At 41.8% G+C, this 13,287-nt stretch overlaps 2 protein-coding genes across 7 annotated transcripts; one reads left to right on the plus strand and one right to left on the minus strand.

Moving 5' to 3' along the window:
• The first annotated feature begins 302 nt into the window (after positions 1–302).
• On the plus strand, positions 303–6,279 carry Lgs (BCL9 domain-containing protein legless). 2 transcript variants are annotated; one of them, XM_076787919.1, is made up of 7 exons: positions 303–1,231; positions 1,314–1,552; positions 1,629–1,914; positions 2,011–2,369; positions 2,428–2,890; positions 3,975–4,182; positions 4,269–6,279. In XM_076787919.1, the coding sequence occupies exons 1-7, from the start codon at positions 946–948 to the stop codon at positions 6,106–6,108; spliced, it is 3,681 nt and encodes a 1,226-aa protein (XP_076644034.1). In that variant the 5' UTR covers positions 303–945; the 3' UTR covers positions 6,109–6,279. The 2 variants fall into 2 exon arrangements, with proteins under 2 accessions (XP_076644034.1, XP_076644035.1); XM_076787920.1 differs by having other exon boundaries at positions 4,011–4,182.
• Positions 6,280–8,580: 2,301 nt separating this feature from the next.
• Positions 8,581–11,743, minus strand: LOC143354145 (zinc finger Ran-binding domain-containing protein 2). Of its 5 annotated transcripts, none has more exons than XM_076787964.1 (8): positions 10,903–11,728; positions 10,618–10,670; positions 10,368–10,449; positions 9,904–10,228; positions 9,728–9,813; positions 9,419–9,457; positions 9,134–9,194; positions 8,581–8,904 (listed from the first exon to the last, which is right to left on the minus strand). In XM_076787964.1, exons 1-7 carry the CDS (start codon positions 10,974–10,976, stop codon positions 9,152–9,154), a joined length of 702 nt encoding a protein of 233 aa, XP_076644079.1. In that variant the 5' UTR covers positions 10,977–11,728; the 3' UTR covers positions 8,581–8,904; positions 9,134–9,151. The 5 variants fall into 5 exon arrangements, with proteins under 5 accessions (XP_076644079.1, XP_076644078.1, XP_076644081.1 ...); XM_076787963.1 differs by having other exon boundaries at positions 8,581–8,905; positions 9,130–9,194; positions 10,903–11,727; XM_076787966.1 differs by lacking the exon at positions 9,419–9,457 and having other exon boundaries at positions 10,903–11,729.
• Between the last annotated feature and the right edge of the window lie 1,544 nt (positions 11,744–13,287).

Genomic DNA, 13,287 nt, shown 5'->3' on the forward strand with positions numbered 1-13,287 from the left:
GAGTTGGCCCCTGATCTAGGGAGATATCGGCGTGAAATTCGAAGTCGGTGTTGGCCGCGGAACAGACAAAGGTATGCGCTCGGCACGCAGATACTCGCGATAAAGGTGCGAAAGAATGGTGAAAATACAAGCAAAGAAAGGACCAAAATAGTAACCCTGCGGGCGATCGAGTGTAAGGGAACGAGTGAACGAGTCAAGTACGGCTGGGTGCGCTCTTAGTTCGGTCCTCGTCCAACGGTGGTGGTCGCGTATAAGTCGATCCTTGTCGTTCCGAGGCGCGTTAAAACGATGTCTAACTTTCGACGGGTGGTTGGCAGCCGTGCGTAAAAGAAATAAATAATCAAAGCGACCATGAAGTGACAAATAAAGTTGGAGAACAATGCTCGCGAACGGCAAGGAAATCTGAGTGCAGCGTGCATTGGCCCCCGTTCTATGTTTTGGACACGTCTTACGCGGCTACAACGTGGTGTTCCCAGCGACATTAGAGCCGGAGGCGCGCTATGTGCTCGCCGCGAAGACGAGGCTGACATTTCGAATATTTTTCATCGTGTTACCACCGTGGTGTGTTGCTCTTGGCTGTATTGTGTTCCTGTATCAGTCGCCCGCTGACAACCGAGATTCCTCCATGCGTAGGAATCCGATTCCGCGGTTGGCCCGGATTAAATGACTGAGAACAAGCGGAAGCGACGGCCGCCAGAACGTTTGCACGGGAACTAACAGATCCGGACGGACATGACTTCGACGAGAAGGGTATCGTGCACCGTTCTGTGAGGATTCGCTCGCACCACGGCTACCGGTCGAGACGATCCTTCTCGTTGTTAACCTCAATCAACTGGTTCGTGTGCGTCGTTAGATCCGCGCGGAGCGGACCATAGTGGCCATGCGTCTGATTTTTTCACAGCTGACCACCGTCTGACAGAATAGTTCTCCCAATAGCCTCCAAACATGAAAACAGAAAAGAAACCGAACGAACCGAGTTGCGTGTCCACCACTGTAGTCAAAGAGGAGCCCGATACCGATCCGGTTAAGATCAAGGAGGAAGGTAGCGGAGCGAACAACGATGACACAACTGGAGAGGATACCACCGAATGCCCAAGAGATCCTTGTCTGGATCCTACCAACGGAGAGAGCACGTTGTCGGGGGAGAATCAAAATAACAACGCCAATCAACCAATCTTGAACTCGGTGAAGCAGGAAGGGGATCATAACAATCCGACGGATGATTTACCTGGTACGCGTAGGTTTCTACTTGCTGCGTCTAGGTTTATTGTATACATCTCGTGTAACTATGCTATGTTTTGCCTTATTTATAGATTGTAGCGGTAATGTGATTACCGCGGATGGAATTCAGCCGTTAGTTAGTAATGTTCTTGGAAAGCAAATGGGAACTAATACCGGAAGCGGTGAAGCTCAATACATGCAACAACAAAGTCAAATTTTTGTATTTTCTACGACGTTAGCGAACAAGGGTGCGGATGCAGTATTGCAAGGGCAATACCCGTCAATTATTGCTTATCATTGTGCGCAACCAGGCACTAAAAAGTATCTAGAGGTACGTCTAAGAACGAATGACTTGTTTTCATCGTGTCGATTTACGTGAAGAGATAAGTTTAATGTTATCATTTTAGAAACACCCGAACAAAGTGAACCAATTTCGTCAAAATCCTGCACAGTGGTTGAATAATTTTGCCATGATGAAACAGAAGGGTCATCAAGGGGGTACCAACAATACTTTTCCAACGGAACAACCTCCGGATCTACCGGCTCTTGATCCCAATGCTCCACCATTTTGGAACGAACAACCTAATCTGAGGAACTTGAATGGTGGGAATTCTCTTGGTAATTCCGAACCATCATTGGATGATGCAAATATAGACGTGCCTTGCCTTGTACCAAATTCACCTGGTAACACAGGTAATTATGCATTTAATGCGACAATCGGAAAGTCTTGTTTTCGGGAATTAAATACGATCGATCTGTATTTAATGCATAATGTATTTTCTATCGCAGCAAATCCGCAACCTCCTAATAGTACGACGATGGGGCACAGTCCCAATTTATTGGGGGGCAATACCAGTCCAGGTCCAGGGAGTTTGCAACCATCCCTGCAGGGTGTTAAAGTTCCCGATGAAAATTTAACCCCTCAGCAAAGGCAACATAGAGAAGTTCAATTAGCGACCATAAGGAAAATGGAAATGATATTGTTTCCTGAACACAAAGAAGAACCTACCAACACATTAGATACAACGCAAGGAACAACAGTGTCGTCGTGTCCGCCGACGAACGTTCCTCCAGTTGTATCGTCGCAGTGTCCTCCGAGCATGGACTGGCACAAGTTACAGCACCAATTTCTCGATGGGAAAACCAAGGTAGAATAATCGACAATATAATACGCTCTAGACTGGTAGCTCATAGTACGTATTACAGGGCAGCGTAGGAAGTCCTGGTACAGGAGTTTCATTACGAGCAGCTGGCATGGTCGGAGTTCCCCGGAGTCAAGGACCACCACCGCCATATCATCAAACAACCCGTTCTGCGAGCGTGCCGATCGCAATACAAAGTCCAAATCCTTCGTCGCCGAACAATCCCACTAGTAATTTGTCGTTACCGTCACCCCGCGCAAGTTCAGCGCTAAATTCACCGGCAGACTGCAATAGGCAGTTTCAACTCAGCAATCAGAGAACAAACCACCTACCTGGACAGAGTCCGACCAGCCAGGATTCACCGAATCCAACAGTTGGCAACGCGACAGCTGTATCAACGACAAGGCTAAACCACAGCAATCCGGGAACGCCGGTTTCTCATTCGCATATCTCGTCGTTGAGTCCGAGCGGACCGGCTGCCCAAAAGGACTCGCCTTTGGACTTCCCTAACAGCCAACCACCGAACGGTAAGTTTCCGAAATTTTTTCTCAAAACTAACTAATTAATACATTTCACGTTGAATTGCTCACAAAGGATTTCAATACTAAGTAAACCTGTAATATTATGCAGCAGACTCTCTCTTAACTGGCCGATATGGAACTCGACCTCGGGCTGGATAAACCGAATCATATATGCAGTGAATCCAAAAAGTACTTAAACACTATTCCGATTCTCGAAAAATTGTCGATATTTAAATTGTGATAATTTGGTAAAAACAAATAGTACAACCATAAGCTTGGACTGATTTTAAAACTTAAAGCCTCTATGTTCCCCTAAGTGGGAAACTGGAGACCCATTTTTCCTAAAAAATGCAGCAAATTCAAACGCTTTCCAAAAACGTTCAAAAACATTTTTCTCGTAAATGGAACTTCCATAAATTTGAAGATTAGAGTTTCCTCTTTGCGATGACTCCTTAAAAATTGATGTACGATTTTTTTCCATTGTTTTATGGAACAAAAATGAGGAACAAGTTCGGTCGTGTAAAACCGTCATGGTGTAGCTTGTACTACTGTAAAGTTGTCAACACACCTCTCATTCAGAGCTCGATAAAACGACTGAGAAGGATCGCACATCAATTTTAAGGGTGTCGTTGTAAAGTGGATGCTGCAATCTTCATCACGTCTTCAGTTTCTTGCGCGCTACATCGTGAAAAAATATCTTAGAATAAAATGAGCGATGGATTACGAAATTAGAGGCTTCTAGCTTTAAAATGAGTCCAAACTTATTGTCATACAGTCATTTTTTACATTTTGTATGGTCAGTTTAAGTATAGGTAATTTTTCGAGAATCGGGTATTTAGTGTTCAAATACTTCTTGGATGAACTGTATGTGAGTTTGAAATAAAATGAGAACTATATAAAATATCATGTAATAATATACATATAAATATATTGTCGATTGTCTTATGTCGAAGTTCATTAAAAGAGTGACAATTGACAACAATTGTGAGACCGGATAAGAGGGAGTTTACTGTGCGTAGTATCTGTATGTTAAAAGTTCACTGCTGTAATATTGTGCGGTGAATTGATCGTGTTATATGTTACAACATAGTGGATGGTATGTTTTGCCGCACGCTGCAATCCTTAGCCCAACAAAAGCAGCAACATACTGGAGCAGTGAACGCGGCAGGCGTTAAGGAAGCCAATTTGATGCCGGTCCCGAGCCCGCAGCAAATTCAGTATCTCAACACGTTCGAGGGACAGGAGTTGACTATACAGAAACAGCCAAATACGAGTCTAAAGGATGGTAACTTGTCGACGTAAGTATGCCGAATATATTTTCCAGTACATATTTTGACTTATTGTTTCGCATTAGCGATTCAGTAAGAATCCTTTCCCGTTTCAGTAACACCGCCAGCAACACCGAGATATCGAACAGGATTCTACCCGGAAATTTGGACAATGGTAATCAGTTTGCTGCTAGATCCGAGGGTGCGAGTCCGGTTCAGATGGATAGTATGAATCGCGGTTTCACCGGTTCACTGCATAGTCCACACACTCCTCATACTCCGCACACGCCAGGCAATGGTGCTCCTCATACCCCGGTCGATCCTGGGAAGCCTGGCAACAAATCGAGCGCGAGTGCGCAAAGTAGTCCGGTGCCGCACAATACAACCATACAAGACAGTATGGGTCCTCCGAGAACGGTACCAGCATCGCCCACTACAAAACCTGATACATCTCCGCCTTCGACAAAGGATACGCAACAACAGCAGCAACAACAACAACAACAACAGCAGCAGCAACAACAGCAGCAGCAGCAGCAACAACAGCAACAGCAGCAACCATCACAGCAACAGCAGCAACAGTCTACGGTAGTGAATCCAAACAATTCTGGAAATACAGCTGTGGTGCCTCCGTTAGGTGGAGGTACAGCCAGCTCGTTCCCATGCGGTAGACCTTCCATAAACGTGAGTCAACCTTCAGACAATGTGCCTCTAAATCCCAACAATATCGGAGGGCGACTCGGCAGTTTAACCGCCATGAGTACAAATCACTTCGACCCTATAACTTCCTTGGCTCAGATGAGTCAACAACTGACCAACACCGCGGCCAGTAATTCGTTGGGTAACGACGGACCTATCCACTCCGGCAATACCGGAATGATGCAATTCGGGAATCCGCACAGCATGCACATGATGCAAATGGGCAGCGAGATGAATGGGAATTGTCACATGGGTGGCCCAACCAGCGAACCAGGCGAAGTAGGAGGGATGTGCATGGGTCTACCGGGACCACCGACCAGTTACAGTCCGACGACGTCGCACACAGGAAGTCCCGGTGTACCCAGCAAGATGGGACATCCTATCATGGGCCACGGCATGATGAGCAGCCATTCGGGTAATGCAGGCGGTGCGTATCCGGGTGGCGATCCGCATGCACCACCACCGAGATTGATGACGGGACACGTGACCGGTCCAAGCCCTTATAACGGAGCGAACGTTCAAGTGAAACCCAGTGCTCCGAACACAATACAATATTTGCCAGCAAGACCGAACGTGGGTCACACGCCGCGGGGACCGCCAAGCTTGGACTTCCTTCAGCGATTCACGAATCCTCTGTCCAATTTAGAATCGAAGATGACCGCGCCTTCTGTAAATCTTCAGTACTTCCCGAACGGTTGTGTACCAAACAACATGGGTCCGCACGGTGGTATGCCATCGGCCATGACCGGAGGGCTTCCCAGCATGGGAGGCTCGCCGAGAATGGACGGTCAGTCGATGAACTCGTCGGTCGGTGTGCATCCATCGATGAGACCCGTTGGCAACATGAGACCCCAGCCAAATCTAATGCGAATGCAGCACATGGTTGGGGGCGGTGTCTTTCCAGGAGGTTCGATGGATCCAGATAAAGTCTTCCCGCCCGAGATGGTGTCGCAAGTTCCCAACCAAGCTAACCCTGGTATGTACGTATCCGGCAGTAAAGGCAGCCCCATGGGGTTAGGACCTCCTCCTGACGCAACCCAACCACTACCGCCAAGCATGGGTGGTGCTACTAGTAATTTCAAAAATAGCCCTTTCGTTGGTAGTGGACCTAGCATGTCGGACCCAAATTATGCTCAACAATTCCATAACTTCCAACAACAGTTGTACGCCACCAGTACTAGGGGTAGCGGGCCACCGCATCCTAATTTACATCCACCGCCGAATTCGCATTCGCATCAACAGTTCTTCATGCCCAAATAAAAAGTATGTAAGATGGCGAGAGAGAAAGAGAGAGAGAGAGAGAGAGAGAGAGCGAGAGAGAGAGAAAGAACGCGAGCGACTGAGAGAAAAAGCGAGAGAAAGAACGAGCGACCGAAAGAGAGCGAGAGAGGCAATGAACGACCGAGAGAGAAAGAACGAGCGAGAAAGGGAGAGAAATGGAGAGAGAGCGAGAGAGAGTGTGTGTGTGTGAGTGTAAGAAAGAAAAGATATATCGTAACGGCGATGTTTACGATTGTGGTGGCCTTTGTTGTGGTGTCCTTTCGACGACTGCGTTTACCCGAGGATATGACCTGATCCGATGACGAGTACGAAAATATTTCTGGAGAGTGTACACACTTTTATTATTAAATTAAGCGATCTTGTAAAGGACAGAGATATGTCGACTTTGTTAAGGTTCTAATGTTGATGTATTAATTATCAAGAGTAATTATACACGTGACCATTTTCATCGCGATGGTCACACGGACTGGCGTGCGATAAGAAACGCTTTTCTCGTTCAATTCTTTATTTACGGTGTTGTTTCTGTTTTATACGTTAGAACCGTTTAAGCGTTTCTCTCGATGTTAGCGAGGATAAAATCGTTCGTGACGTCTGCCACAAAGAAGATAAAGCAAAACGAAAAAAGAAAAACGTTCTTTGGTAGCAGAGATTTTTTTTTTTGTTTCTTTCCATTCGTGACGAAATTTTCTCTCTGTAAATTTTAAAGTTTTACGAGACAAAAAAATGAAAATTAATAAGAGAAAATAAGCGCATAAAGAACGTTGTTCACGCGATCAATGTAAATACTAATGTAAAATCCGGTTTCTTCGTAGTGATCGTTATTTCGTCGATCGGAATATACGGTAGTGACTAAAAAGAAATACGAAAATGTTTCTAGAAAATCATCTTGAAAAGAGATAAAGTATAAAGGAAAAAGAAGAGAAGCAGAAGCGAGCACACGGCGTACTGCCATCCTCCTTTTTCTTTATCGTTAAAACAATTACTCGTGATAAAGTAATTGCGCGAGAATCAAGGAAAAGTATTTCGAAGGAGTGGGAATGAATACGCCGGTGAATACGCCATTCATCATCCTTCCTTTTTATCATTAAAATACTTGAAAAAAAAAAATGAAAAGAAACGCAGTCAAGCAAGCTCAAATTCATAATTGTACATATATACGATATACATATTATATATATATATATATATATTATATATATACCTGTTGCAACATACTCCTTGCAGTATCGCCCGTTCCTTCTCACATCCTCTTCCCCTCATCGATTCCCACGTGACCAACAAAACTGTGCATAATCATGACCCCACGTAGTTTACGGATAATAAGATAAAAAAAACGAAGAGTAACTGACTAAGAAACAATTATGTTGTTGATGAATGATTTTTATTATAAATGAAAAATAAAGATATTTACAAGAAGTCAGTATATCAGAATTGATCGATAAATGGGTTCTCATGGTGCGGTGTCAGAGAGCGGGCGGTGGAGGATTTTCCTTTTTTTTTTGTTTTGTCTCGATACATTTACCGTTTTCACTTTTGCCTGATCGCGAAGCAAGCGCAGGCTCTGACATGTTCAAACGAAAAAAAATCATGTCATAACTTTCAATTAAGCAGGCTGCTTCCAGCTTACTCGGATCTGTGATAGTCAAAGCAAGAACATGTATCTTTTTTCTCTTCATTCCGAAGACATCAAATACATATCTGTATTCATTAGGGAATGATTCTTTTTTTAATACTACATTACGTTTTATTTAATTGTTAGTGGTTTACGCGTTGAAAGAGAGAAAGAGAATGAGAGAGAGAGAGAGAGAGAGAGAGAGAGAGAGAGAGAGAGAGTGTGTAAAAGTGAAAAAAAAACGAGAGAAAGAGCGCGAGAGTCAGAAATAAACTATGGAAGAAATGAAAAAAGAAATAATTTTTGTCGAAGCAGCTTGAGGCAATCGTAAAGCGAATCGTGATTACCAGAGCGTCGTGCGTTTGTGATATCATAATTAGAAGTCTTAACGATGCAGCGGCGGCGGCGGCGATGATAGAGAGCTATTTACGAATACTTGATACGTTCGAATTAATTAGAAATAAGATTTCTTCTACGATTTCGTAATGCAGAATTGTACAACGAGTCGCGTAACATCGTCCATAGAGTTATAATTAGAATTACAATTTTTCGTATCATTTTTTTTCGGATTTTTGTTTCTTTACGAGCGAAACACGTTCTACCTGCGCCAAATACTTTTTACGGCTTCTCCGCATTACTAGATGCAATATTTTTTGAAAACAATACTGCGCGAACAGGTAACCTACATCTTTCACTTTTCCATCCATTGTATCAACGAAGCTATATCGGAGGTTCAATCACAAAAATGTAAAGCTTATCGTTAATCGATTCCCTTTGCAATAAGGGTGCGTTTATGTTGGAGCTGCGATAAACGAGCAGAGCGATGATAAGGAGCGAACCGCCAAAAATACATTCTACCATGTTAAATTGGAGTGTTTACGTTGGAGCAGTTTAAAGTGTTTTACACGAATGAAATCACGCTATTATCGCAGCTCCACTTTAAACATACCAAAGAAAGAAATTTTTTCGCAGTTTTTATCGCCGCTCTGATCACCGCGCTCATTGCTTTTGTCGTAGCTTCAACATGAACGCATCCTAAGTCATAATATTGTCCATCATCACTTTATCCAAAGGTGCTTACTAAATCACTAAATTTTCTCGCGTTGCGTGAATCTCTTTTAGGTTTCACCAAGATATTCTCGCCCGTGTGGGGTTTCCTCTCACCTGTAAAAAGATCATTCACTTAATAAGCGATTCTAGTTTAATCCCCTCAGGTTTCGTTAAGTCTGTGTATCTTCCTCTTTGACCATGCCATTTTTAGAATCTAACATCTACTGGTCTACGATGGAATTATAGTAGAGATTACACTGTCTAAAGTTACAAAGCAATAGTGTAATTGCAATTCATCACTGTCACAATCAATTTTATACCCGAAACCCAAGTCAAACCTTTCCTTCAGCGCAGCATCTCTCAGTGACTGGATGTACCCGAATCGCGCCAGTCGTCTTTATCTCTGTAAAAACGTTACGAACAATGTATAAAAATCCACTATTTGTTAATACCTTCTCGGTTCTTCGATTAAGTAAATTATATACTTTTTCGAATTGTTTAATTAATAATAAAAAAATTGTCATTAACTACACGCCAGCAAAAATCTCCAGAACTGTTACAGCTTGTTCGTTTCTCTCTCTCTTTTTTTTTTATTAATTTTGTTCTTTATATGATTATCGTTATTACCTTGATCGCTCTTCCGAGGACGGAGTGCTCCCGTTTGTACTGAAAATTAATAATGTATAGACTGCGGATTTTATGCATTTATCAAAGAAATGAGTAGGTGTAATTTAAAACGGTAAAAACATTAGAAAAATTTCAAGATATATACAATTATTTTCAATCTATTAAATATATCAAGAAAGAAATTAAAATTTTATTTCACCCCACTTCGTTACAATTCAAATAGAAACTTTTTATTTTGCATAAAGATCCGCAGTCTAATAATGTATAATACACCGATTGTACAGATATACTAATATTATGGAAATTTACTTTTTCTTTAATGCAAAGTCGTCCCATTCACTCAAATCGTATTTCGACAGATCTCCATCCTCATCGTCTTCTTCTTCGTCTTCTTCCTGAAACGATAGACGCGAGAGCGATCGATTCTTTGGTCTTTGTTCTCGTCGTTGGTAATTCGCATGTGAAATAATTAGTGATTTAATTACATTTTCTTCGTTTCGATCTTCGTCCTCGTCTCTCTCGTCTTTATTTTTAGATGTATTACGCACGGGGCTACTATACCTAGAATCTTTGGAGTCATCGTCCGAACGGTTCTCAATTTTCCGTTTCTTTTTACGTCGCCCGAACTCATCATAGTCATCGTCGTCGTCTCGTCTTTCTTTATATTCGACAACTCCTCGGTCATTATAACCACCTCCGTACCCTGTACGCTCCTCGATCTCTCCGAACTTTGGCGCATTACACATGTTGCACTGCTGTCTGCGAGCCCAGTTTACGTTTCCACATTTACTGCATTGCCAATCGTCCGCGCTGAAACGTTGCAGAAAATCTTGGCGTGAAATCTTAAATATTTATCATTGTTATCCATTGATTTGCATTATATATATATATACATATTCTTTGTAAATATTCTTTAAAAATATATAACATATAAATGTGTGACATTCACCTGAATAATCCTCTACTTTTCTCCGCGGCTGCTTTCCCAATTTCTTGACCCAACTTTTTTTTCTTTGGGCATTCTCCTCTATCTGTGTGAGAATACTTTTTGTTAGTCAAATAGCCTAACACATGGACCTAAATACTAGCAAAATAGCTACAAAATCATGGCACCAGTAACCATTCACTGGTACAATGTTATTTTAAGCAATATTATTAAAGAAACTGTTCCATACATTACCATATCAAATGTCATATACCTTTTCCACACCGATTACAAGAGTTTCTTCTTGCAAAATTTATATTAGCACACCTGGAACATTAAATAGTGAGATCTACGGTACGCTATAGAATATGCATCGAGAAGTGAATATATCTTTCCACGCTAAATGAAATTCTTTTTTAAAATGAAAAATCATCTTGTCTAATGTTACGCTGTTTTACAGGGTCAACAATGGACAATACGATTGTACATAAAGTTTGTTCTGTATAGAGTGAAAGGTAGTCAAAATCACTGTAGAACAGATGAACAGAAAATTACATACTGTGTATCAGGGCAAATCCAGTCCCCTTCATTAATATTACGTTGACTGTCCTCGTCTACTTTACTTGAGTCCATATTGCGTCCGATCTAATCGTTCGAAAGTAGACTCGGTACTGGCTAATTTATCAAACTTACATTTGATTTTCGATTAGAAGATGTTCTTTCCTGGTGCATCTAACCTTTACACCGACGTACCTTTTTTATCGTTCAAGCCGTACAAAAAGAATGATTTTGCATCAGGTTTTCATGGGTACAGCTCAACGGAACCGTTTGACGTGTACGAGGATTATTGCATTATGTTGATGCAATTTAATGCACCAAAACCCTACGGAGTTCAGCACACTACCAGTGCAACATTAACGACACAATCACAACGCTCACGAAGCGATGAGCTGTAACGTGGCGGTATACAGCACTACATACAGTCACAGTCACCTACACCCTACACCTACACCTACAGTCTACAGTGTTCGAGCGATGACACAAAGATCCATCGCTAGGTGGCCCACAAGCAACATTTGTTTCTCGCTTTTGCAACGTCGCAACTATTAGCTCAGATTTCATGTAAAAATCGTTCAAATAATACATGTTCCATGAATTTGTTGCCTCCGGATCATGTTAAACGCTGATGACAGAGATTAAGTATACAGAATACATACTCGATTCTCAGTAACAAGCCGAAACTTTTGATTTATCAATAACGACTATTGTCACAAAAGAATGTTAATGGAGGCTCTAGGTAGGGCCTCACGTGCGAATGACAGAAAAATACATTCGCTCTGGCTCTAGCCCTACTCCTCTACTCTGTACTTTACTATACTCTCTATCTAAAATTTGCCTGTGATTTTGGGTCGCCGCGTCACAGTGACAGTGGCGTCATCTACGGTGGCGGCTTTCTAAACTATTTTTCCCTACCTCTCCCATGTGCAAGACAAGGACAGAGAACGCGAGACTTATGCCACCTACTTTTCTGCGGCACTTCGAATTCCCTGGTAAGTATTAGGCGAACATGATATACGAGTCGGGTATCCGACAAGGACAGACATATAGATTTACCGTAGAGAGAGGACAGATATAGAAATCTTTTAGAGTGTATCAACCTTATAGAGAATGTAGAAATAACTTGATTGTTTCGATGATTTCTAATTACTCGCAATCAGAGAGAGCATGAAATAGACCTTCGGCAACTTTCGCACAGAATTTCCCGTTGGATTTTCTGTCTAATTAAATAGTTATTTACACTTATTCGTATCAACCAAAACCTACGTAAATTTAACAGGTTCCCCGTAAACAATTAATTAACCAACTTTTGAAGTTTGATACTTTTAGGGCTGAAGAATCTGGAGTAAAGACTAGACTATATATTCTCGTTACGTTTTTACCTTGACTCTGATCTAATTTGTTATTAACAATTTTTGGAAGGGTGTGGATAAGCAGAAATTACATTTGTCATAGATGAAATATGACATTTTGAGGGCTCAAAAAATATTCGGAAGGCACGAAAATGTTGAGGAGAATTTTCTGCGACCATAGGTACGCCAAAAGATCCATTTGTTATTAAAAGTATAGAGAATATTGAGTATTTACATTACGTCCATTCATTCATCCTTTTTGCTTTCCAACACCATTTCAGTGATGTAGTTCCTCGGTTAGCCATCGTGCATGAGAAGAGGACGCTGCGATCAGTCGTAGAATACCGAGTCGGTAAAACAGTCAAATTCGGGGCATGAAAGCCAATAGGGTTAGGGTGTTATGTCTATTGGTATATCACGTATGTGTCTAGATAGTCCATATCAAAAAATCTTCGGTTAATCGCATTTCTAAGTATACTTCATTTTGCAAGCAAAAAATGTTTATCCAGTTCGAAGAAATTCAGATAAAGCTATGATAGTCGCTCTCTAAGGAGGTTACACATGAACAATAAACACACAGTGTCGAGTTTCAGACAGGTATCAACATTGTATTAATCCGTAAAACGTCTGTTACTCGAACAAATCAATTTTACGATTAACATTCTACTAAATATTTTGTATAATAACACATATCTTCATGCTACATCAATATCAAAATATAGTCCGAACCGTTCCGTTCCCGTTTCATTAATCGTAATCTACAAGTACTCCGCGAACATTAAATAATCCCAGCTAACATGCAACAATTTCAAGCGAATGGAAAACAGCAAATATCGAAGCGAAAGAATGCCTGCGATCTACGAGAATTGTACGAGTCTCGGCGTTGGCGGTGCAGCTTCCTAAAAACCGGTGGGCGGAAAAAGAAGAAGACGATCGCACCGCCGAGGGTTAAAAATACATCGGACCTGAAGCGTACAATTCACAAATACCCTTTAGGAAACGGCGAGACAACATCGACTATAAAACAATTTATC

Source organism: Halictus rubicundus, chromosome 5, assembly GCF_050948215.1.
Source record: "Halictus rubicundus isolate RS-2024b chromosome 5, iyHalRubi1_principal, whole genome shotgun sequence".
In the NCBI taxonomy this organism is placed as follows: domain Eukaryota; kingdom Metazoa; phylum Arthropoda; class Insecta; order Hymenoptera; family Halictidae; genus Halictus; species Halictus rubicundus.

Bases quoted from the DNA above. Each gene is read 5' to 3' on its own strand.
- LOC143354145 (XM_076787962.1), bottom strand. From the start codon at position 10,976: ATGGACTCAAGTAAAGTAGACGAGGACAGTCAACGTAATATTAATGAA. The intron at 10,450-10,617 runs GTATATGACATT...ATTCTCACACAG, and splicing joins TTGTAATCGGTGTGGAAAAG to ATAGAGGAGAATGCCCAAAG. The intron at 10,229-10,367 runs GTGAATGTCACA...GCAACGTTTCAG, and splicing joins AAAAGTAGAGGATTATTCAG to CGCGGACGATTGGCAATGCA.
- Lgs (XM_076787919.1), top strand. From the start codon at position 946: ATGAAAACAGAAAAGAAACCGAACGAACCGAGTTGCGTGTCCACCACT. The intron at 1,915-2,010 runs GTAATTATGCAT...TTTCTATCGCAG, and splicing joins AAATTCACCTGGTAACACAG to CAAATCCGCAACCTCCTAAT. The intron at 4,183-4,268 runs GTAAGTATGCCG...TTCCCGTTTCAG, and splicing joins AAGGATGGTAACTTGTCGAC to TAACACCGCCAGCAACACCG.